The sequence below is a fragment of the Peromyscus californicus genome, unplaced genomic scaffold (genome assembly GCF_007827085.1).
Source record: "Peromyscus californicus insignis strain IS unplaced genomic scaffold, ASM782708v3 Scaffold_16__1_contigs__length_79575227, whole genome shotgun sequence".
Taxonomy (NCBI): domain Eukaryota; kingdom Metazoa; phylum Chordata; class Mammalia; order Rodentia; family Cricetidae; genus Peromyscus; species Peromyscus californicus.
The window spans coordinates 38914738-38938019 of record NW_026294458.1 but is presented as its reverse complement, the minus strand read 5'-3'; the positions used below and the strand labels follow the sequence as shown (position 1 = coordinate 38938019).

The following is a 23282-nucleotide window of genomic DNA, read 5'->3' as shown; positions in this document are numbered from 1 at the left end:
ACACTGAGGAGCAGCAAGCCTCTAGGAGAGAGGTCTCAGTTACCAAACCTGCCAACACCTTAATTTGGGGAGCTTTCAGACTGAAAAAAGAAAGTAGAAAAACTTGCCTATAGTGGTTAACCAGGGGAGCTATAGTCTGAATTCATACTACCATGCTTTATTGAGCACTGTCTGTCAGGTCTGAGGCCAAGTACCAATGGTTTGGCTTCTTCACACCAACCTTGTGAAATCAGAGAATCATTTTATTCTGTCGATTAACTATACTTCGATTTTCAAAATATTTAGAAGTGATTGGGGAGATAGTTTAGTTGGTATAGTAGAAGTGACTGGGGAGATAGTTTGGTTGGTATAGTAGAAGTGACTGGGGAGATAGTTTGGTGTGTAGTAGAAGTGACCGGGGAGATAGTTTGGTTGGTGTAGTAGAAGTGACTGGGGAGATAGTTTGGTTGGTATAATAGAAGTGACTGGGGAGATAGTTTGGTTGGTGTAGTAGAAGTGACTGGGGAGATAGTTTGGTTGGTGTAGTAGAAGTGACCGGGGAGATAGTTTGGTTGGTATAGTAGAAGTGACCGGGGAGATAGTTTGGTTGGTATAGTAGAAGTGACCGGGGAGATAGTTTGGTTGGTGTAGTAGAAGTGACTGGGGAGATAGTTTGGTTGGTGTAGTAGAAGTGGACCGGGGAGATAGTTTGGTTGGTGTAGTAAAAGTGACCGGGGAGATAGTTTGGTTGGTGTAGTAAAAGTGACCGGGGAGATGGTTTAGTTGGTATAGTAGAAGTGACTGGGGGAGATAGTTTGGTTGGTGTAGTAGAAGTGACCGGGGAGATAGTTTAGTTGGTATAGTAGAAGTGATTGGGAGATAGTTTGGTTGGTATAGTAGAAGTGACTGGGGAGATAGTTTAGTTGGTATAGTAGAAGTGACCGGGGAGATAGTTTGGTTGGTGTAGTAGAAGTGACTGGGGAGATAGTTTGGTTGGTGTAGTAGAAGTGACTGGGGAGATAGTTTGGTTGGTGTAGTAGAAGTGACTGGGGAGATAGTTTGGTTGGTGTAGTAGAAGTGACTGGGGAGATAGTTTGGTTGGTGTAGTAGAAGTGATTGGGGAGATAGTTTGGTTGGTGTAGTAGAAGTGACTGGGGAGATAGTTTGGTTGGTATAGTAGAAGTGACTGGGGAGATAGTTTGGGTGGTGTAGTAGAAGTGACTGGGGAGATAGTTTGGGTGGTGTAGTAGAAGTGACTGGGGAGATAGTTTAGTCGGTATATGCTGGCTGTATATCTGTGAGGACCCGAGTTCAATCCTCCAAACCCAGGTAAAAAGTCGAGTTTGGCGGCAGGAGCTTGTAGTCTCAGTGCTGGGAAGGTGGATACAGGCAGGTCCTTGGGGCTTGCTGGCCAGCCTGCCTACCCCATTTGATGAGTTCCGGGCCAGTGAGAGACCCTGCCTCAAAAAAACAAAGTGAGGGCTGTAGAGATGGCTCAGTGGTAAGAGCACTTGCTATGAAAGCAAGAGGACTGGAGTTGAAATCCCCAGCATCCCTGGGAATGCCTGTAACCCTAGTAATGTCTGTAATGCTAGGGAGGCTCGCTGACTTCAGTATAGCTCTAGGCTTCCAAGCTCAGCGAGAGAGTGTTCTAGAGAATAAAAAAAGTGACAGCACAGGACACCCAGCATTTTCTTCAGGCCTCCCTGGGCATACATGATGTGCCCCCCTCCCCCTCCCCCACCCATACACACTATGGGCATTTAAAGATACACTTGTAGTTAGGTTATAAATAGTTTGATCTCTATAAAAAAATGCAGTTCTAGGGCCTGATGTGGTGATAGCTATAATCCCAGTGCTTGGGAAGTGGAGGACACATCAGGAGTTCAAATCCAGCCTCAGGCACATAGAGAGTTTATGCTAGCATGGTCAACTTCAGCCTCTGTCTCAAAAACACACAAAATAAAACAGCAGCAAAAGAAAAACAATCCAAAACAAAGAAAAAAAAATGAAGGGTAGCGAAGGGGAAAATAAAACCCAGAAAAACAAAAAACAAAAAAAAGACCCCCTCCAAAAATGAAAAACTCAAAAAAGAAATGTAAGCCCTAATTTTAAAATACTATTATTAGGTAAAAAATAGAAGAACCTCAGGGCCTTGCATGCTAGGCAAAGGCCCTGCCTCTGACTTATACCCCAGCCTGTAACTTATAAATTCGGAAGAAAAATGTATCATTATAGCTCTGGATTGCTACAGTTTTAATATTCGGTGTGCTCTGGTGTATTTTTAAATATGTATACATATTTTTTTCTCAGTGTAAAATGCTAAGCTCAGCTGTCATATTTGCTTTCTAACAAGGTGTCTTCTCTTCTTAAGGGTCAGTGGTGAACTGGTCAGGGCAGGGACTACAGAAATTAGGTCCCAACTTGCCCTGTGAAGCTGATGTTTCACACATTGATTCTGGATAAAAATCAGATTATTAAACTGGAAAATCTAGAGAAATGCAAACAGTTGATACAGGTGGGTATGTGTTACATAGGACTAATTTATTACTAAACGAAACCAAAAGGTTATTCTACATGCCCTGAAAGCAGGAAATGTTGCCTTAAAAGTTTATATGCTAACTTCTGAAGATGATACATGTATTACATTTATAGTGGTCTAGAAAAAGAAGCATTGTTAAAAAGTGGAAACAGGGTCAGCAAGATGGCTTTGTAGGTAGGAGTGTTTGTTCGAAGGCCTGAAGACCTGAGTTGGATCTGTGTGCCACAGGGCAGAGGAAGAGAACTGACTTCTGAGAGTATGCTGGTGACGTTTGCGTGTGTGCTGTTGCTTAAGAGTGCCTGCAAGTGCGCTGCTTGAATACACACACACACACACACACACACACACACACACACACACACACACAGGCTCTCTAAATATTTTACATTTCTTGTTTATTTGACTTTTTACTTACGGTTTTTTGTGTATATCTGTATGAATGTATGCCACATGTGTGTGAGTACATGCAGAGGCCAGAAGAGGGTATCTGATTTTCTGGAGCTGGAGTTGTATACATGTGGTGGTGAGCCACCTGACTTGGGTGCTAGGAACTGGACTCTGATCCTCTGGAAGGACAGCAAGTGCTCTTAACTGCTAAGCCATCTTTCTAGTCATCTATTTATCTATCTATCTATCTATCTATCTATCTATCTATCTATCTATCTATACTTAAAGAGAACATTATATGTTGACAAAGTATTGTCTTAACATAATTTTTACTTCTTATTGGGGGTAAAGAGTTTACTCATCCAAGAATGTTGGGGATGTATTTGAGTGCTAAGAGTACACGCTTGTATACTCAAAGCCCTAAGTTTAATCGTCAGTACTGCCAAAACAAACACATGAACAAACAAAAAAAGAAGCGTTTATTTGGTCCCTCCTAGTATGCCTAGCATTGACCTAGTTTTGACTGAAACAGATGAAGACAGTTTTTGTGGAGCTTATATTGTCAAGTTATTGATCTGTTAAGAATGTCTTTAGGAAGCTGGGCGGGTGGTGGCTCACGCCTTTAATCCCAGCACTCGGGAGGCAGAGCCAGGTGGATCTCTGTGAGTTCGAGGCCAGCCTGGGCTAACAAGTGAGTTCCAGGAAAGGCGCAAAGCTACACAGAGAAACCCTGTCTCGAAAAACCAAAAAAAAAAAAAAAAAAGAATGTCTTTAGGAGATGGCTCGGTGGGTAAGAGCATTGGCTCTGCAAACACCAGAGGTTGGGATTGGATCCCCAGCACCCACATGAAAAGCTGGGCATCAGTGCATATAGTGTGCATTTAACCCAGTCGTTGGAGGGGAGAGATGGGCAGATCCTGAGATCCGGCTGGCCAGCCAGCTTAGCCATTCTGGTGAGCTTCCAGTTCAGTGAGAGCCTGTCTCAAAGCAGTCAGGCAGAGAGTGCTGGGGGAGGCACCCAATGTCCTGCTCTGGCTTTCGCATGTGTACAGATGGGCATGTGCGCCCATACACTCACGCACATACAACACATAAACATACACCATCCACACACAGATATCTTCAGTAATTGACAGAAGTCTCATTCAGCTTTATCTGTACTTTGTGTAAGCATACGTTGATTATGCCTAACACTGGGCTTCATTTTCTGGATATGTATATAATGTATTTCTTTTTTTTTTTTTTTTTTTTGGTTTTTCGAGACAGGGTTTCTCTGTGTAGCTTTGCGCCTTTCCTGGAACTCACTTTGTAGACCAGGCTGGCCTCGAACTCACAGAGATCCGCCGGCCTCTGCCTCCCGAGTGCTGGGATTAAAGGCGTGCGCCACCACTGCCCGGCTGTATTTCTATCACATTCATTGCCATTGGCCTCGTTTCTTTCTACTTCCTCTAATCCCTTCTCCTCTCGAGTGGCCTCCTGATTTTTCATGGCTTCTTCTCATTCTCATCTTCCTCGTTTTTCCCTGCCCCCCTTTTTGTGATCCAGTGAATTTCACGAGGGGCATGAGTGAGAATCTGTTTACAGGAGCATAGACACCCTACCAGTGGCTACACCCCTGAAGAAAATGTTTTTCCCTCTTCTTGTCTAGTAATTACTAGACTGTCTAGTAATCCTCAGGGATGGGTAGGGCCTTCCAAGCTCCTCTCCCCACCTCCAGCTTGTGGAGGAGCTGATCTATGGAGGAGCTCATTGTTTTTGTTTGTTTGTTTGTTTTGAGACAGGGTTTCTCTGTGTAACAGTCCTGGCTGTCCTAGAACTCACGCTGTAGACCAGGTTGGCCTCAAACTCACTGAGATCCACCTGTCTTTGCCTCCCTAGTTCTGGGGGTTAAAGGAGTGCACCACCACCACCCGGCTAGGAGGAGGAGCTCATCTGAGGGAGATCTTGTGCTGCTTTGAGTTCAAGAGTAGGACAGCCTGCTGGGGGGTGGGGGTGGGGGTGGGGGTGGGGGTGGGGTGGGGGGGTGGTGGGGGTGGGGGGTGGGGGTGGGGGGTGGTGGGGGGGTGGGGGTGGGGGTGGTGGGGGGGGTGGGGGTGGGGGTGGGGGTGGGGGTGGGGGTGGGGGTGGTGGGGGGTGGGGGGTGGTGGGGGTGGTGGGGGTGGGGGTGGGGGTGGGGGTGGGGTGGGGGGTGGGGTGGGGTGGGGGTGGTGGTGGTGGTGGGGGTGGGGGGTGGGGGTGGGGGGTGGGGGTGGGGGTGGGGGGTGGGGGTGGTGGTGGTGGTGGGGGTGGGGGTGGGGGTGGGGGTGGGGTGGGGGGTGGTGGGTGGGGGTGGGGTGGGGGTGGTGGTGGTGGTGGGGGTGGGGTGGGGGTGGTGGTGGTGGTGGTGGTGGGGGTGGGGTGGTGGTGGTGGTGGGGGTGGTGGTGGTGGTGTTGGTGGTGGTGGTGCACGCCTTTGATCCCAGTACCTGGGAGGCAGAGGCCAGGCAGATCCCTGTGAGTTCTAGGTCAGACTGGTCTACAGACTGAGTTTCCAGGGACACCCAGAGCTACACATAGAGAAACCCTGTCTCCAAAAACCAAAAACCCCCCAAAAAAAGTACAAAGAGCCACGTCCTCCCCAGAAGTCAGTATTCCATACCTTTCCCCTCTTTCCCCTCTTTCCCACTGCACTCCTGGAGCCTTGGCGGGGATGTGGTAGATGCCCCACTTACGGCTGGGCATTTAGCAGCTCTTCATTTGTTTCCTGTACTTTGATGGGTTGTGAGTCTCTGCAGCCACCACTACTCACTGCAGAGGAAGCTTCTCTGACTAGAGCTGACAGCAGCATTGTTCTGTGGGGTGTGTGTAGTTGTTTAGAAGGCAACTTGATAGCAATTTGATAGCTACATTATGTCCATTTAGCAAAAACCATCAGGAGATTCGTCACAGGGCTATGTCATCCCCAGCCTTGGGTTTTTGGCTGGTTCACAGTGACACACGTGAATTCCTTCCTGTGGAGCACACCAGTTGGTTGCCTCCTAACAGGCTTTATATTTTTTGTTGATTAGAACAACAAACTCCAGTAGTTATACTGTAGGTAATAAGTGTAAATAATATGTGTAAAAATAGAAGTTTGTTTTGTGTATTTGGCAATGTTTGGCCATCTATCATAATGTGAAAGTAATAGGTGTGGACATACATGTTTGGTTCCAGGAATAATAATGTTTCCTTTTCACAGCTGTCAGTGGCTAATAATCGGCTGGTTCGGATGATGGGTGTGGCCAAACTGACTCAACTCCGGGTCTTAAATTTACCTCATAATAGTATTGGCTGCATGGAAGGACTGAAGGACCTAGTCCATTTGGAATGGCTGAATTTGGCAGGAAATAATCTGAAGGTGAATGGCTTTCTTTTTCTTGGTAATTCACTTTTGAGATTTTTTTCATAGCTAATTGTTCTCTGTGAAAAAGAAACTTGGCAAGTATAGAAATAAGCAGACTGAAAAATGAAAATGTCTACTTCTACAATCTGTGTTGACATAAACTTTAAAAAGCCTCCATTTTGAACATATGCTACAGTATAGTATTCTTTACATTCTAATACAGAGAATCTATATTATACTTAAAAAATAAATCAAATACTAGAATGATGAGGAAAGAGAGTCTTCCCTACTGAGTTTAAACTTTAAGTAAATTTTAATGGTACATGGAAAAAAGTTTTTTTTTTTTTTTTTTTTTTTTTTTTTTAAGTCAAGAGATCTGGATCTGTCTGCTCCTACTTCTGCCACACAGGAACTGTCACTTTGGACAAGTTAATGAACATTTCTCTATCTATTTTCTGATGTGCTAGGTGAGGGACTAGAGTAAACGGTAGTAACTGTTGCCTTTCCTGAGCAGCTGCCTCATGGGAGGAGCACCTTGTGTGGAGTAAGCTCATGTCAGCTGTGACGTAGGTATTGTTATTATACTTACCGTGTAGACAGAGAAGCTTGTCCCAATTCATACATCCAAGAAGTTGCAGAGCCGGACATTTAAAAAAAATGTATTTTAATTCATTCCCAGAGAATTTCACACAGCATACAGCATATTTAGATTATATCCATCCACCACTCCTTCCCTAACTTTTTCCAGATCCATCCCCACCTCTGTCATCTCTTTTCCTCTTTTTTTTTTTTGGTTTTTCGAGACAGGGTTTTTCTGTGTAGCTTTGCGCCTTTCCTGGAACTCGCTTTGGAGACCAGGCTGGCCTCGAACTCACAGAGATCCGCCTGGCTCTGCCTCCCGAGTGCTGGGATTAAAGGCGTGCGCCACCACCGCCCGGCTTCCTCTTTTTTTAAATAACCCATTGAGTCCAATTTATGCTCTCCATGTATTCCTGGGTGTGGTGCCATCCACTGGATCGTGGTTGACTTACTTATTAGGAGCCACACTCTTAAGGACAACTGACTCTCCCTTTCTCAGAAGCCGTTAGCTGCCCACAGGTCGTCAGGGGTGGGGCTTGGCAGCCCTTCTCCCTCTATGCTAAACTGCTGTCTGGCTGGCTCTTGTGCAGATAACCACAGCCGCTGTGCGTTCAGGAGTGCCGTGGTCCTGGAATGCCCAGAAGACACTGCCTTGCTCTGGCCCTCCCTGACCACAGAGCCAGGATTTAGTAGGCTGGGTGGCTTTGGTCTAAATCTGTAAATTCTTTTCTCTGCTAACAGATGTCATTGAAGTTTCTTTGGGCTGTAAATATTTGGGATGGTATGGATTGCTTGGTAGCCTTGAAAACTTGCACCATGGCTACTTTTTAAAGTTTGCTCCCCCTTTCTCCCTTGTCTTGCTCAGCTCTGCTGCTGTGCTTCTAGTGACAAGAGGATGCAGGGAGTCAGCTATAAAGACTTCGGGAGGGATGGTGTTCTTTTGATTTTAAGTGCACTGCATAATATGATGTTTTTCTCGTAATAGACCATGGAGCAAATCAACAGCTGTGCAGCTCTACAACACCTGGATTTGTCAGACAATAACATACCCCAGATAGGTGATCTGTCGAAACTGATGTCTTTGAAGGTAAGTGGGCCTTCTGTCACTTTTCAAAAATTATCACAAATTTAAAAAATTACTAAAAATGTAATCTAATTGGCATAAACTCAGCCTGCCATATACTGTATATTAAGAACCTCTCTCTTTCTCTCTCTCTCTCCTTTTGAAGGGGTCTCCCAGTAAAGCCCAGGCTAACCTCTCAGGGTTACCATGATCTTTCTCCCTCTTTCCAGAACTTTGGAATTACAGGTGTTTGCCGATATGCTTGCCAGGTTGTCTTTGTTGTAAAAACTTAGGAACTTTTTTTTTGGAGACAAAGTCTCCCTGAATTGCCCTGGCTATTTCTGGAACTCCTGAGCTCAAGAGATGTACTCTTGAGGCATAAGAGTGCTTAGGCTCCCAAATGGATTGTTAGTTCCTATATGTGATATATTTACTTTATGTAAAAATAGTCATTGTAGTTAGTTACTTCTTGTTTCCCATTCTCTGAATGTAACGAATTCCCTTCATTTTAAGCTAGCTAATGCTAGGGGCTTTAGTAAATATATAATATTCTAGTAAAGTTTGAAGTAATCCATCCTAAAGTTAAGTTTTTTTTTTTATTTATTTTTTTTTTAGATAGGATCTCTCTATTATATAGCTCTGTCTGTCTGTCCTCGAACACACAGAGATCCACCTGCCTTTGCCTCTCGAGTACTGGGATTAAAGACATGTGCCACCACTCCCACCTTTAGATTGTTTTTTTTTTTTTTTCAGAGCTGAGGACCGAACCCAGGGCCTTGCGATTGCTAGGCAAGCGCTCTACCACTGAGCTAAATCCCCAACCCCTTAGATTGTTTTTTAGATGAGGTATCACTATGTTGTGTAGGTTGGTCTTGAACTCCTGGGCTCAAATGATCCATTTGCCTAAGTCTTTGTCCACCTGTCTGTTGTGTGTGTGTGTGTGTGTGTGTGTGTGTGTGTGTGTGTGTGTGTGTGTGGTTTTGTTTATGTGTTTATTTTTTCCTATTCTTAAGGATGCTGTTTTCAATACCAAGTATAATTTAATTAACAAAACTAATTTCACTTAATGAACATGATAAACATGGAGGGTAGAGAGTGCTCTTAACCACTGAAACATTCCTCTACCCCTTGGACTTACTCTTTATTGTTGCTGACTTAATATGGGTCAGCTATGTCTGCAAGTGATAATTTCTGCCTTTCTTTGGCTTCAACTAAGCAAAAAATGTAGTTGTAAAGTATGAATTGTGGGTTATCTGTCTCTTTTGCAAAATTTACTTTCTACATGATTGTTTTATTTTATGTGCGTGTATGTGTGTGTGGTAGATGTGGGTGTGGTGCATGGACATGAGTGCAGTTGCACATACCTCTGTGTGCACACGTGGTGGCTAGAACAGGATGTTGGGTGTCTTCCTCTATCCCTCTCTATCCTATTACTTTGAAATAGTCTATCATTGAACTGGAAGCTCATGCTTAACTGTTGGTTGGCTGGCCCGAAATCCACTTATTTCTGCCCTTAATGCTGGGGTTGCAGGTATGAACCACTATGCCCAGATTTTTTTTATGGGTGCTGGGGATTTGATAATAGGTCCTCATAGTTGTAGAGCAAACACTCTTATCCACCAAGCTATCTCTCCAGCCCTTATTTTGATGTGGGTTTTTTGTTGTTTGTTTGTTTTGTTTTGTTTTTTAAGGTTTTTTTTTTGAGACGGGTTTCTCTGTGTAGCCCTGGCTGTCTTGGAACTCTCTCTGTAGACCCGGATGGCCTCAAACTCAGAGATCAGCCTGCCTCTGCCTCCCCAGTGCTGGGATTAAAGGTATGCACCACCACACCCATCTTTATTTTGATATTTTAAAAGGAAATGAATAACTATGTTGGAAACTGCTTTGTGTATTAACATAAATTGCATAGTATGCTAGTGCATCATAGCATAGCTAGATACTACATCAACTATGTGTTCTTAGATAAGTCTTAAACCCTTGTTGGGCTAAAGACCACTTAGGAGCCTTCTAAGTATTAATCTTTGATTTACGTGTGATGAGAAGTATAACAAAATAGATGTTTTTATTCTTGCATACACCATTTTGGCATTGTCAAGTCAATTTACTGATAATTTGTTGACTTGTGTTTTTTTTTTTTTCTTTCAAGACCTTGCTTTTACATGGAAACATCATCACTTCTCTTAGAATGGCACCTGCATATCTACCCAGAAGCCTTTCTATATTGTCTTTGGCAGAAAATGAAATCCGAGACTTAAATGAGGTAAAATGTGACTCTGGGATATTTCCTTGTGGGATCCAGGAAGTAAAAAGTCCAGGACTCTATGGGATCCAGGAAGGTGAAGTCCAGGACTCTGTGGGATCTAGGAAGGAGAAGTCCAGGAGAGACAGGAGAGGTTCTTGTAGTCAGGTGTTTCTCTCCTGCCTGCCTGCTCCCAAATACCCAGCCGCCATTTCCCAAATAATTGACTCAGAGGCTTAATATGAGTTATAAATGCTCAGCCAATAGCTCAGACTTATTACTAACTATCTCTTATATTTTAAGTTAACCCATATTTCCATTTATGCTTTGCCACATGGAGGTACCTTTATTAGCATGACACATTCATCTCCTGCTCCCTCTGTTTGACGACTCTTGACTCTGCCCTTCTCCTTCCCATCATCCTTAGTTTGGTTGCCCCACCTATACTTCCTGTGTGGCTACTGGCGAATCAACTTTTTTTTTTTTGGTTTTTCGAGACAGGGTTTCTCTGTGTAGCTTTGCGCCCTTCCTGGAACTCACTCTGTAGACCAGGCTGGCCTCGAACTCACAGAGATCCGCCTGACTCTGCCTCCCGAGTGCTGGGATTAAAGGCGTACGCAACCACCGCCCGGCTCGAATCAGCATTTTATTAAACCAGTTCAAGTGACAAATCTTTACAGTGTACAAGAGGATTATTTCACAGCAGGTTCTCAAGCTCGTTTTTAGACTGTGACCATCTTGGGAGAATTGCTGCCTGGTGAAACATTTGGCGCTAGAGCATCAGTACTTTTCTTTTTACTTTTTCTTAACACTGGCAGGTCATCAGGCTGAATTTCAGTTGTAATGCTGCAATTATCATCACTGGTGATTGGTAGGAGAGAGACATCTACTTTATAGGGGTCAATAAGGCAACCTGTCTACTTTTCCCTGGCTTCTGTTATGTTTTCAAAGAGGGTTTTCTCAAGCCAGGCAAAGTTCCTTATGTTTGTAACCTCAGCACTTAGTAAGTGGAGACAGGAGGGTTAATACTAAAGATCAGCCTGGGTTAAATGTGACCCTGCCTCAATAAAAGGAAATATGGTTTTCTTAACTAGGAAATAATGCTGATACTTTCTAATGCAGGAAGGACAAGTGGCTAGGTTTTTAGAGTTTTGGAAGTCACTGGCTAATAGTAGAAAATTGCTTGATGCTTTTTAGAACAAGAGGGAAATTGTGACATTTTCAGATGCTGCCAAAATTATGTAATCAGCGGAAACCCTGTGCTTGACACTGAGCATTCATTTTGTTCAACAGAGATGTCTTTTGTTTCAGATCTCGTTTTTGGCCTCGTTAAGTGAATTGGAGCAGTTGTCAATCATGAACAATCCTTGTGTGATGGCTACACCGTCCATTCCAGGGTTTGACTATCGGCCGTACATTGTCAGCTGGTGCTTAAATCTCAGAGTATTAGATGGATATGTGATTTCTCAGAAGGAAAGGTGAATATGATTTACTTAACATGGCATCAGTCAAGAAATTTTTTTGAAAGATCATTTCTAATTTGCTACAGATTAATTGTTGAATTTTTTTTAATTGTTTTTATTTATTTATTTTTGGTCTTTATAGACAGAGTTTCTCTGTGTAGCCCTGGCTGTCCTGGAACTTGCTGTGTAGACCAGGCTGGCCTTGAATTTACAGAGATCCACCTGCCTCACCCTCAGTGCTGGGACTAAAGGTGCAAGTGGCACCATGACCACCACCGCCCAGTTTGTTGAATTTTTTGTTTGTTTTGTTTTGTTTTTTTCTTTCAAGACAGTGTTTACAAATTAAAATGCTGGTTATTTAGGATTATCCCTTCTTTCTTAGAAAAGACAGAAGATAAATATCAGGGCTGGGAGCCAGGTGTGTGTGATGGCATATGCAAGTAATCCCAGCACTTGAGAAGCAGAGGTAGAAGAATTAGGTGGTCATTGTCATCCTGGGATACATTGTTGGTTCTAGAACAGCCTGGACTACAGAAGACCTCCCTCAGGGCTAGGGAATACAGCTCAGTTGGTCGAGTGCTTGCCAGCCATGTTTGAAGCCCTTGCTCTGCAAGCATGAGGATCTGAGTCTGAATCCCAGAACCCATATAAAAAGCCAAGTAGAGCTTCTCATACTTGTAACACCAAGATGGGGAAGGGGCTGGCAGAAATAGGTGGATTGCTGTCTAGCCAGCAAAGAGCAAGCTTTCATTTCACTGTGAGATGGTTTCAAAGCCCTGGTTTTCTCATAAAATGGCCATGGTGGTACATTCCTGTGATTCTAGCGCTGGAGAGATGGAAGTAGGAGGATCAGAAATTCAAATCATATTCAACCACAAAGCAACTATATATGATAAAAAAGGGTGGGGTATGGGATGGAGAGATGTCCCAGCAGATATGAGCACTGACTGCTCTTCCTGGGTTCTAGTCCCTGCATCCACATGGTGGCTCACATCTAGCTGTAATTCTAGTTCTTGGAGATTCTATACCTGCTTATGTCCTCCAGATGCATGTGGTACATAGATGTACATGCAGGCAAAAATATTCATGCACATAAAATGAAAAAAAATGTGAATATCAGCCCTAGAGGTTGGAAGTAGTAATTCTAAATGCCAAACTCACAACAATCTATGTTCTAAAAGTTCTTTTGTTGATTGCTTAGAAATTGTAGCATTCTTTCCTAGAAACCATATCATGGATGTGATATAAGACCTTGAATTAATCCCACAAGAGCTTGCTAGCTATCATATGTGTAAAAGAGGGTATTAATAGTATTTTCGAACCCAGTGGCCTTTTTTTTTTTTTAACTGTGTCATTTTTTTTTTAAGATTTATTTATTATGTATACAGTATTCTGCCTGCATGTGTCCCTGCAGGCCAGAAGAGGGCACCAGATCTCATTACAGGTGGTTGTGAGCCACCATGCGGTTGCTGGGAATTGAACTCAGGACCTTTGGAAGAGCAGTCAGTACTCTTAACCACTGAGCCACCTCTCCAGCCCCCCAGTGGCCTTTTATGATGCCTCCAGGAAAATGCACATGGTGTTTCAATTTGGGACCTGAAGCAGACATACTATACTATTTGTTTCTCGCCTTCTGATACCTGTGAATCCATCCTTAGATCCATGATGGTCTCTGTATCTTGGAGCTGGGAACCTGTCCCCACAAAGATGGCGTCTTCTAGAGACTGTTGCATGATCATTAGAGCCTTCAGTCAGAGTCTTCAGGAAAGTGAACTGTGGAGACAGAAGGGACTATGGATTATCTCTTTTTTTTTTTGGTTTTTCGAGACAGGGTTTCTCTGTGTAGCTTTGCGCCTTTCCTGGATCTCGCTCTGTAGCCCAGGCTGGCCTCGAACTCACAGAGATCCGCCTGGCTCTGCCTCCCGAGTGCTGGGATTAAAGGCGTGCGCCACCACCGCCCGGCGGATTATCTCTTTAATATGCCTCCTTTCATTTACTGTCCTTAGGAAATATGCATTCATGGACTCAGCACAGTTTTAGCTTTCACTTCCGAAAGTCCTTTTGGGAGGTGGTTCTCTTCCACCTCCTCCTTGGCTTCTGTCTGTTCCTGCTTCAGACTTCAGGCTTGGTGTCCCCCTACCTTCTGGCACTCTGTTTCCACCTCTTCCTGTAGAATGCTGGGATTACAGATGCATACCGCTGAATCTGGCTTTTTATGCAGGTTTCGAGGGTTGAACTCAGGTCGTTAGAGCTGAGTAACAAGTGCTTTTGCCTGCTTAGTCATCTTGCTGACCCTATAAATGCATTTTAAAAATGAAAATATGAGCCGGGTGGTGGTGGTGCACACCTTTACTCCCAGCACTCGGGAGGCAGAGGCAGGCGGATCTCTGAGTTCGAAGCCAACCTGGTCTACAGAGCGAGATCCAGGACAGGCACCAAAACTACACAGAGAAACTGTTAGTTTTTCGGCTGCGTTGTGTGCTTACCCTGCAAGGAAATGCCACGAAACACGACAGAATCCGCTAACAAGAGTTTTATTAAAGGGACAGAGAGTGAGCAGGCCTGTGGGAAACACGTGTGTGGAGAAGAAGGAAGAAGAAGAAGGAACCGGGAACATGGTGCCGGATTTTAAAGGCTGGGCGTGGACAGATCAGCGTCACTACTACACGCAAGCGCGTAGATCACATGGCCACGTTGCGCGCCTACGTAGCCAATGGAACGTCACGGATCTTGGTCACGCAAGATGCCCTGACCCGGAAATGGCTATCCTGACCTGGAACTGGCTAGGTGGAAGTGTCTGTTGGGCATATGCAAACACGCCCGACCGTGGGGGCGTGTTGTAAACCTTTCATCCCTGACTCTTCCTTTTTTAAAAAAGAAAAAAATTGTGGTTGCCTGGGTATGGGGGCGATGTTTCTCTCAAAGACTGCTTCCAGCTGAATAGTGGGCGTTGGTTGGCTCTTGGGGGGCAGGGGGATGAGAGGGTATCTTGTGAAGTCCTGGGATGTTGGTGGGCAGGTCCTGGAATGAAGTTCTGCCGTCCCCTCGTTCTGCGGCTGTCTATCCGTGCTGTGGCTGGGAACCCTCCGTGCTGTGGCTAGGAACCTTCTGTTTGACAAGATACTGTTGACATAGAAAAGGCTTAGAGAGAAAGAACCATTATTACTTTATTTTGGAGTTGGCATTTGTCTGAGGTAGATCTGGCCTGTCCAGATAGAGACATGTGATATTTACCTGAGGTAGATCTGGCCTTAGTACTCCGCTTAATTTCTATCTGAGACAAGCCTTATTAGAGGTAGTTTATTTAAGGCACCTGTTTCCCTTATTAGGTTAGCATTTAGGAAACGCAGGTGATCAGTTGCTGAGTATCGAACAATGATAGATTATTGTATTACATTATTCCTTACCGCCTGGATATTTTTGATGGTCCTTTTTGCCTCCGGCTCTGTGTGTCTACCTGAGAGACTGGTAGGGGAAAGGAATTGTTAGTCAGAAGAGTGAGTGGCTAGGAGGAGAAGTAAAGGAGCTGCTGGCGCATCTGGGATGAGGCGAATGTGTGGAGCGAAAGAAATGGACGCTCCTACCTTAGCTAGAAGATCCCCCCCCCATTAAAGGTACAGGGCAGCTTGGCACCACTAAGAATGTGTGTGTGAGAGGGATGCCTCTGAAAATGCAATTGAGTGGTGGTGTCTGATGAGGTAGATAAAGCTGTCCCCAACCCCGACAATAGGGAGACGAGCAGGAGAGGTGGGCCTCCAAAACTCTCTCAGGACAGAGTAGGTAGCTCCGGTGTCCAAAAGGAACGAGATGGGGCCGCCCATTGACCTTTATAATTACCCTAGGTTCCCTGTGTGAGATGGGAGTGGCCGGGGCAGAAACCAGGCAGCAGCAGTCCTCGCTGTAAGCCAAGCCTACAAAGTCAGCTGGAGGGTGGTCTTCATCTGGCGTTCCTATGTCGCTTGGGACATTAGGACAGTCAGCTGACCAGTGACCCTTTTGGCAACACTTTGGACAAGGCTTTGTCGGTGCCCTTCATGGGCCGGTGTGCAAGCCTGGGCCCAATGGCCTTCTCTCCCACACTTGAAGCAGGGACCAGATGGCTTTCGGGGAGCCGGTTGGGCAGTGCTTGCCAGCATCTGGCAGCTCCTTTTATGGGCTTTTTCATCTCTACCATGGAACACCTTAAACGCTATCACCAGCACATCTGCCTGTGGAGTTAGAGGGCCGTTCTCCAAACGTTTAAGTTTATCCCTAATGTTAGGGAAGCTCTGTGAGACAAACTGGGTTATTAGTAGCTGCCTGCCCTCAGGGCTCTCTGGGTCTAAGCTAGTGAACTGAAGTAGAGCCTTGGTGAGCTGCTCTAGGAAATGAGACGGATTTTCGTCCTTATCTTGATTAACCATTTTTAGTTTTTCATAGTTTACTGGTTTTAGGGCAGCCTTACGGAGACCTGTCAGGAGACAGATAATAAACCTATCTCTGGCTAGACAGCCACCCTGGGTGTTATAATCCCAGTGTGGCTCTCGGTCAGGAACCGCCTCAGCTCCTGGTGGGTGTGAGAGGTTAGTTTGATGAATTTCGTCTGCATGAATCCTAGCCTGCTCCCAAACCCACCTGCACTCCTCAGGAAGTAAGTTATTAGAAAGTATCATGAATATATCATGAAAGGTGAGACTATAAGATTGAGTTATATATTGAAACTGTTTAATAAAGGCAGCAGAATTAGAAGTATAAGAACCCAGCTTACTTTCTATCTGAGAGAGTTCTGCTAGAGAGAATGGAACATGAACTTTAATCAGTCCATCCACACCAGTCACCTCTCGCAAAGGGAGAACAGTGGAAGGTTTTGGATGGCTGGAATCAGGCAATTTAGCAGCCCGAGAGCGGGTGGTAGGAGGAGTGAAGTTTGGAGCTAGGGCAGGGCCTTTGGAACCGGCCGCTGCCGAGGAAGGAGCAGCTTTAGAAGAAGAAGAATCCGGAAGGGGAGCGGAAGGAACGGTTTTCTAGGAGTTGGAGCTGGAGGTCGAATAGGTGGAGGTTCGTTAGCAGGATCTAGAGTCAGAGATTCCGGAGTCAGAGAATCCTCCGGTTCAGGCATAGCCAGGAGCATATGAGCAGGAGAGCAGGAATCCAGAAGAGACGGTTTAGCACTGAGAAAGAAAAACGCTATGACATAGGGCAACTCTTTCCATCTGCCTGAGCGCTGACAGTAATTAGATAACTCCCGTAAAATATCGGGATCTAAGGAGCCGCTCGGTGGCCATTTTTTGTTGTTTTCTAAAGCATACTTTGGCCATTTTTTAGAACATAGACGAGTTAGCTTAGGAATCTTTATGTAAGGCATTAAACTGAGAGGTTTTAAAGCTTCAACAAGACAGCCTAACGGAGAGGAAGGACTAACAGGGTTTGGAAGCCTTGTTTCCCATGTCTGCAGCGGAGAGGCAGAAAAATAAAAAAGATAAAAAAACAAACGTGATCCGGAGCCAAGGCCCCAGGCGTCCCCAAGGCCAAGGACGGATCCCGGGCACAAGCCGCTCCTTGGCTCGTCAGCCACAGAAGCGGGGGCCCCTGCCGCGTGAGGAAAGGATTCCCCGGGAATCCGGACAGCGTCTGCCACTTCGTCAAGTCGGATGAACGTGTCGGCCCCACATGGCCCCCAGGACGCACCCAACGGCGGTGGTCCCAACGCGAGAAATATCTCAGGCTGCAGACGTGGGAGAGGGCTAGAAATCTGAGGCCTGCGATAGGGGCCGACCGCAGCCAATGAAGACCGTGGCCGGGGGTTCCCCCGGTCTCAAGAATACTTGTGAGGTACCGGTTGTTCTCACAGATTCAGGAAACCGTTTACACTGGCTGAAAAATGGGGGGGACTCACCAATCGGAGAAAGCGGTGTTGCATGGGATTTCTGCGGTCAGGCAAAATGGAGAGCGGTCTGTCGCGTACAGAGCAGAGTGTTGCAGTCCCCGGTTTACGGGTTTCCAGGCGCAGGGTGCCCGGAAGCGCCCGCTTGGTTTCGGCACCAAAATGTTAGTTTTTCGGCTGCGTTGTGTGCTTACCCTGCAAGGAAATGCCATGAAACACGACAGAATCCGCTAACAAGAGTTTTATTAAAGGGACAGAGAGTGAGCAGGCCTGTGGGAAACACGTGTGTGGAGAAGAAGGAAGAAGAAGAAGGAACCGGGAACATGGTGCCGGATTTTAAAGGCTGGGCGTGGACAGATCAGCGTCACTACTACACGCAAGCGCGTAGATCACATGGCCACGTTGCGCGCCTACGTAGCCAATGGAACGTCACGGATCTTGGTCACGCAAGATGCCCTGACCCGGAAATGGCTATCCTGACCTGGAACTGGCTAGGTGGAAGTGTCTGTTGGGCATATGCAAACACGCCCGACCGTGGGGGCGTGTTGTAAACCTTTCAGAAACCCTGTCTTGAAAAGCCAAAAAGAAAAAAAAAAAAGAAAGAAAATATGGTTTACAGGAGGCATATCTTATATTATGAGTGTAAATTTCTCTCTTTAGAGACAGTGTATTATATAGCCAGGTTGTTCCTAAGGTCTCTGTATAGTCAAGGGATGATCTGATCGCTCTGACTTCACCCACTCAGAGCCGGGATTCCAGGCCTGCTTCCATGCTGGCTTCACGTGGTCCTGGGACGGAATCCAGGTATTCATGCTAGGCCAGTGCTCTGCCATCTGAACTCCACCCTCAGCCTGCTCTCATTTTTTAGTATCTTAAAACATCAAGCAAATTGGTAATCATAACACTTGGGGGGTAGAGGCAGAAAGGCCAGCTTCAGCTATATTGCAAGTTCAAGTTCAGCCCTGGCTACTTGAGACCTTGTTGCCAAAACAACAACAAAAATAAAACCACCAGTTTATTACAGTTGGGTACTCCATAGCTTGGCTATGCTGACCGGGTAGTTCTCAGACAATTTCCTGTGTGTTTGGCATCTTCCTTTCTCCTGCATCACCTAAAAATTGGTAGTTGGTTATGACGATGTGAGCAGATTCAGTTTGGAGATTTTATCTATCTATCTATCTATCTATCTATCTATCTATCTATCTATCTATCTATCTATCTATAAGGTCTTTCTACATAGTCTGGGCTGTCCTGGAACTCACTATGTAGACCAGGCTGTCCTAGTCACAGATCTGCCTGCCTCTGTCTCCCGAGCACTGGGATTAAAGTTTTGCACCACCGTGCCCAGCTAGTTTTGAGGTTTTAAAGGGAGGACTACTTTGTAGATACTGTTGGATTGTACTCAGTGTCTGGATGTCTATTTTGTTATTAATAGCTATTAATGATCCATGCCTGAAACCATTAATTCATTAAAGGTTACAAAATGTTGCAATTCTGTCATTTTTGTTAGTTACACTACTTGTGTGAACTAAGTATCTATTGACAAATTTTGTATAGGAAATAAAGAATTAGCAATATTTAATCCCCACTATTTACCAGTTTAAAAAATGACCAATTAGGTATTTTCAAAAACTGCCATTAAGAGCTTATAGATTGCTTCTGTTTGACAAAGTAAATGGAGAGAATGTTCATTGCTTCTTTGAAAATAATTTAAAAATACTTGGACTCATTAGTATGAACAGTGCCTCTAATTATGAAAAAAAAAATTAAAATGTAAGACCAAGGGAAATGAGTTAGGAATATAGGTTGAAAACCAGGATTTTATCACATGTTTGTAATCCTACTGCTGAAGAGGTAAAGATGGGCAGATTGCTGGAGCTTGCTAGCCAGCCAGCCTAGGCAAACGGTGAGCTCCGAGAGTGACCTTGTCTCAAAAATGAATGTGGAGAGCAGTAGAAGAAGGTACTCAGCCTCAACCTCTGTCCTCTACTACACATGCACATGACTTTTTTTTTTTTTTTTTTTTTTTTTTTTTGTTTTTTCGAGACAGGGTTTCTCTGTGTAGCTTTGCGCCTTTCCTGGAACTCGCTTTGGAGACCAGGCTGGCCTCGAACTCACAGAGATCCGCCTGGCTCTGCCTCCCGAGTGCTGGGATTAAAGGCGTGCCCGCACATGACTTTTTACACACATGTGCACACTCAGGAACATACACTCCCTCCCTGCCCCCGCCACCTGTCAAAATTAACTAAAAGTGGGGCTGGAGAGATGGCTCAGTGGTTAAGAGCACTGGCTGTTCTTCCAGAGGTCCTGAGTTCAATTCCCAGCAACCATATGGTGGCTCACAACCATCCGTAATGAGATCTGGTGCCCTCTTCTGGCCTGCAAGCATGCATGTAGGCAGAACACTGTATACATAATAAATAAAAAAAAAAATTAACTAAAAGTAAGCAAATAAGTAATTAAAAAAAATGATTTCTTTATTTTTATTTTATGTGCTTTGGTGTTTTGCCCACATGTATATCTGTGTGAGGGTGTCATATCCCCAGAAATGGAGTTACAGACAGTTGTGAGCCGCCACGTGGGTGCTGAGAATTGAACCCAGGTCCTCTGGAAGAGCAGCCAGTGCTCTTAACTGCTGAGCCATCTCTCCAGCCCCAGTAACTTTTTTTTTAATGAATCATGTAGTGGTAGTATAAGGTAAATTCAAAAGGAAGATCACTGTCACTCAACACTGTATTTTGACCACCCCTCTGCCATCACCTCTTCCTTGTTTCCCAGTTTGAAAGCCGAATGGCTCTATAGTCAAGGCAAGGGACGAGCATATCGGCCTGGCCAGCACATCCAGCTTGTGCAGTACCTGGCTACAGTCTGTCCTCTTATTTCTGCACTGGGTCTTCAAACTGCAGAGGATGCCAAACTAGAGAAGATTCTGAGCAAGCAGAGGTAAGCCTGTTTGTTTGTGGCCGCTGAAGGGTTTAGAGGTGAGGGTACCTTGGATTTCCCTGTGGCTGGAGGGCACACATCTGGACACTCTCGCCTTTCATCATTGCAGAGAAGCCGAGTTACACGGTGTGGCTTGTTGCCTGGCAGTTGCTCTGCTAATCAGTTCTTGGTGGGAGAACCAAACCGGATGATAACAGAAGAATGGGAGATTTGTTAATGTGAAGTTATCACCCAGTGGTAGATTTGCCTTACCTGAGTTTGAGCCACAACACCTCAAGAAAAGTACTTGGCCTTTTACTATAGGTGCCTCACGTAGCATGTTACGTGCTAATATTAACAAGCATGGCTAGAGTGTTTAGTAGTCACTTCTGATATCAGAGAACCTGTCTTTCAGTGTTTTTGCATATGACATTGTGTTTGTATAAGGTCATGTGGACAATTAATTGTATAGATTGAGACAGGGTCTCATGTAAACTAGACTGGCCTTTGACTCATTATGTGGAGAGGGTGACTTTGAACTACTGATTCTGTTGCCTCTACCTCCACAGGGCGGTTTATAGGCATGTGCTGCCATTCCTGTCTGTATCTAACAATTTAAACCCCTAACTTCTTTTATACAATGCATTCAATAGAGACTATAGTTTGCCAGTGGCTGAAGACACCCTTGCTAACTTGTCAAGTTTCTGTCTTAGCATATTAATCAAGAAGGCAGGAGAGCATCCCTTCTTAGTTTGTGTAGATGATGGCAGATAATATTGGTTTCTAGGTTTCACCAGAGGCAGCTGATGAACCAAAGCCAAAATGAAGACTTGTCTCCTCTTGCTCCTATTGAAACAAGGGCGCCTCTTACACCTGAGTGTTCAAGCCCTGTTCAAGATTTCCAGGAAAGTGGTAAGGAAGTCATTTATACCCAGTGCCTGAGAAACGCTTGCTCCACGACTTTTCTTTTTTCTTTTCAACTCCTTGGACTTACAGGGTCATATACAGTTTGTTTCAGACAGGGTCTCTCTACGTAGCTCTGACTGGTCTGCAACTCACCATATAGCTCCCAGGTGGTTTTGAGCTTGCTTCAAATCCTCCTGACTTGCTTCCTCTTTTTTTTTTTTAATATTTACTTTATGTATGTGTGTGTTTGTTCTGCTTCTTCTTGGGATCGTTGGCTGCATTGGTCCATGAGGATGGAGGGAGCAGAAACAGGGAACAGGGTTTGGATGGCTGTGGGTATGATGGAGACAGCCCTCTGGGATGACTTTAGTGAATCAGCTCAGCTTTATTCCAGAGTATAGGGAATATAGGATTGGGAAGCCTGGGGACAAACCCAAAGCTATGTGGCATGCTCCTATCACAAGGCTGGGTTAGTGGCGGTGCGGCTCTATGAAAATAGCTAGAGCATGTTACATAATTACCGTGTGGTCCACGGGGGAAGAGCATTTGCAGGGAACTATGTCGAGGGTCAGACTTGAGATAAGTCAGGCATTCGGACCTAGAAACATCTTCCAAATAAAGGCAGGTAGAGAGCAGAAAGTCTCACTGCGGGGAGGGAGTCCTCTATGTTGCCAGTTTTGAGAAAGCTGCCAGGCTATAGTAGACTGCAACTTCTGACCAGCACAGCCTGCCAACATGTGTGAGAGTGTATGTGTATTGTATGGATGTAGGAGTCTGGAGGTGAGAAGAGGGCATCTGATCCCCTGGAACTGTAGTCACAGACAATTGTGAACTATCATGTGGGTGCTGGGAACTGAACCCTGGGCCCTCTGCAAGAGCAGCAAGGACTCTTAACCACTGAGCCATCTCTCCAGCCCCTCTCTTCCTCTTGAATGCTGAGATTTAGTAGACGTGTGCCACTAAACCTAGCCGAAAAGTGTGTACTTTTGTAACATTTTATCACTTTAACTTTAGTGGCCATTTGAATCTGATTTGTAGATACATATATATGTATGCATGTGTGAGTACATATGTTTGTATATTTTATATATGTACACATATTCCATATATGTGCATACAGATATGTGTATGTGCACATTATAATTATATTTCTAATTAAAAATTTTAAAAAGATTTATTTATTTATGTATTTTGTGTATATGAGTGTTTTGTCTACATGTATGCTTGCACACCAGAAGATGGCATTGGATTTCATTATAGATAGTTGTGAGCTGCTATGTGGTTGCTGGGAATTGAACTCAGGTCCTCTGGAAGAGCAGCCAGTGCTCTTAACTACTGAGCCATCTCTCCAGCTACTCTAATTAAATTGTTATTTAATTTTATTTTTTATTGCATGTATGGTGTATAGGTGGGTGTATGTGCCATTGTGAATATGTGGAAGTCAGGGGATACCTCTGTGGAGTTGGTTTTCTTCTTATACCTTTACATGGCCTTAGGTGATTGAACTCAGGTCACCAGGCTTATGCAGCAAGGTCCTTCACTCTTTGAGCCATCTTGCTGGTCCCCATGTTTCTATTTGTGTGTGTGTGTGTGTGTGTGTGTGTGTGTTCCTGGGGATTGTACCTAGGGCCTCAGGCATGCGAGACAAGTGTTCTACTGTTGAGCTATAGCCCTAGCCCCATGTTTCTTTCTTCTTTCTTTCTTTCTTTCTTTCTTTCTTTCTTTCTTTCTTTCTTTCTTTCTTTTCTTTCTTTCTTCTTTTTTTAATAATTTGTTTTCTGTTCATTGGTGTATTTTGCCTGCATGTATGTCTGTGTGAGGGTGTCAGAAGCCCAGGAACTGGAGTTACAGACAGGTATGAGTTGCCATGTGGGTGCTGGGAATTGAACCCAAGTCCTCTGAAAGAGGAGCCAGTGCTGTTAACTGTTGAGCCATCTCTCCAGCCCCCTAGGCTCCATATTTCTAATTTTTAAAACTA

At 44.8% G+C, this 23282-nt stretch overlaps 1 protein-coding gene across 1 annotated transcript in view; it reads left to right on the top strand.

The window, feature by feature from the left end:
* The first annotated feature begins 2356 nt into the window (after window positions 1-2356).
* Window positions 2357-23282, top strand: part of Cep97 (centrosomal protein 97) — a 31002-nt gene continuing 10076 nt past the window's right edge. Inside the window, exons 1-7 of the mRNA XM_052740880.1 lie at window positions 2357-2497; window positions 6126-6284; window positions 7834-7935; window positions 10058-10171; window positions 11462-11628; window positions 20255-20419; window positions 21186-21310. Coding sequence (XP_052596840.1) covers window positions 2420-2497; window positions 6126-6284; window positions 7834-7935; window positions 10058-10171; window positions 11462-11628; window positions 20255-20419; window positions 21186-21310 — 910 coding nt within the window. The 5' untranslated portion in view covers window positions 2357-2419. The remainder of the gene's footprint in view (window positions 2498-6125; window positions 6285-7833; window positions 7936-10057; window positions 10172-11461; window positions 11629-20254; window positions 20420-21185; window positions 21311-23282) is intronic.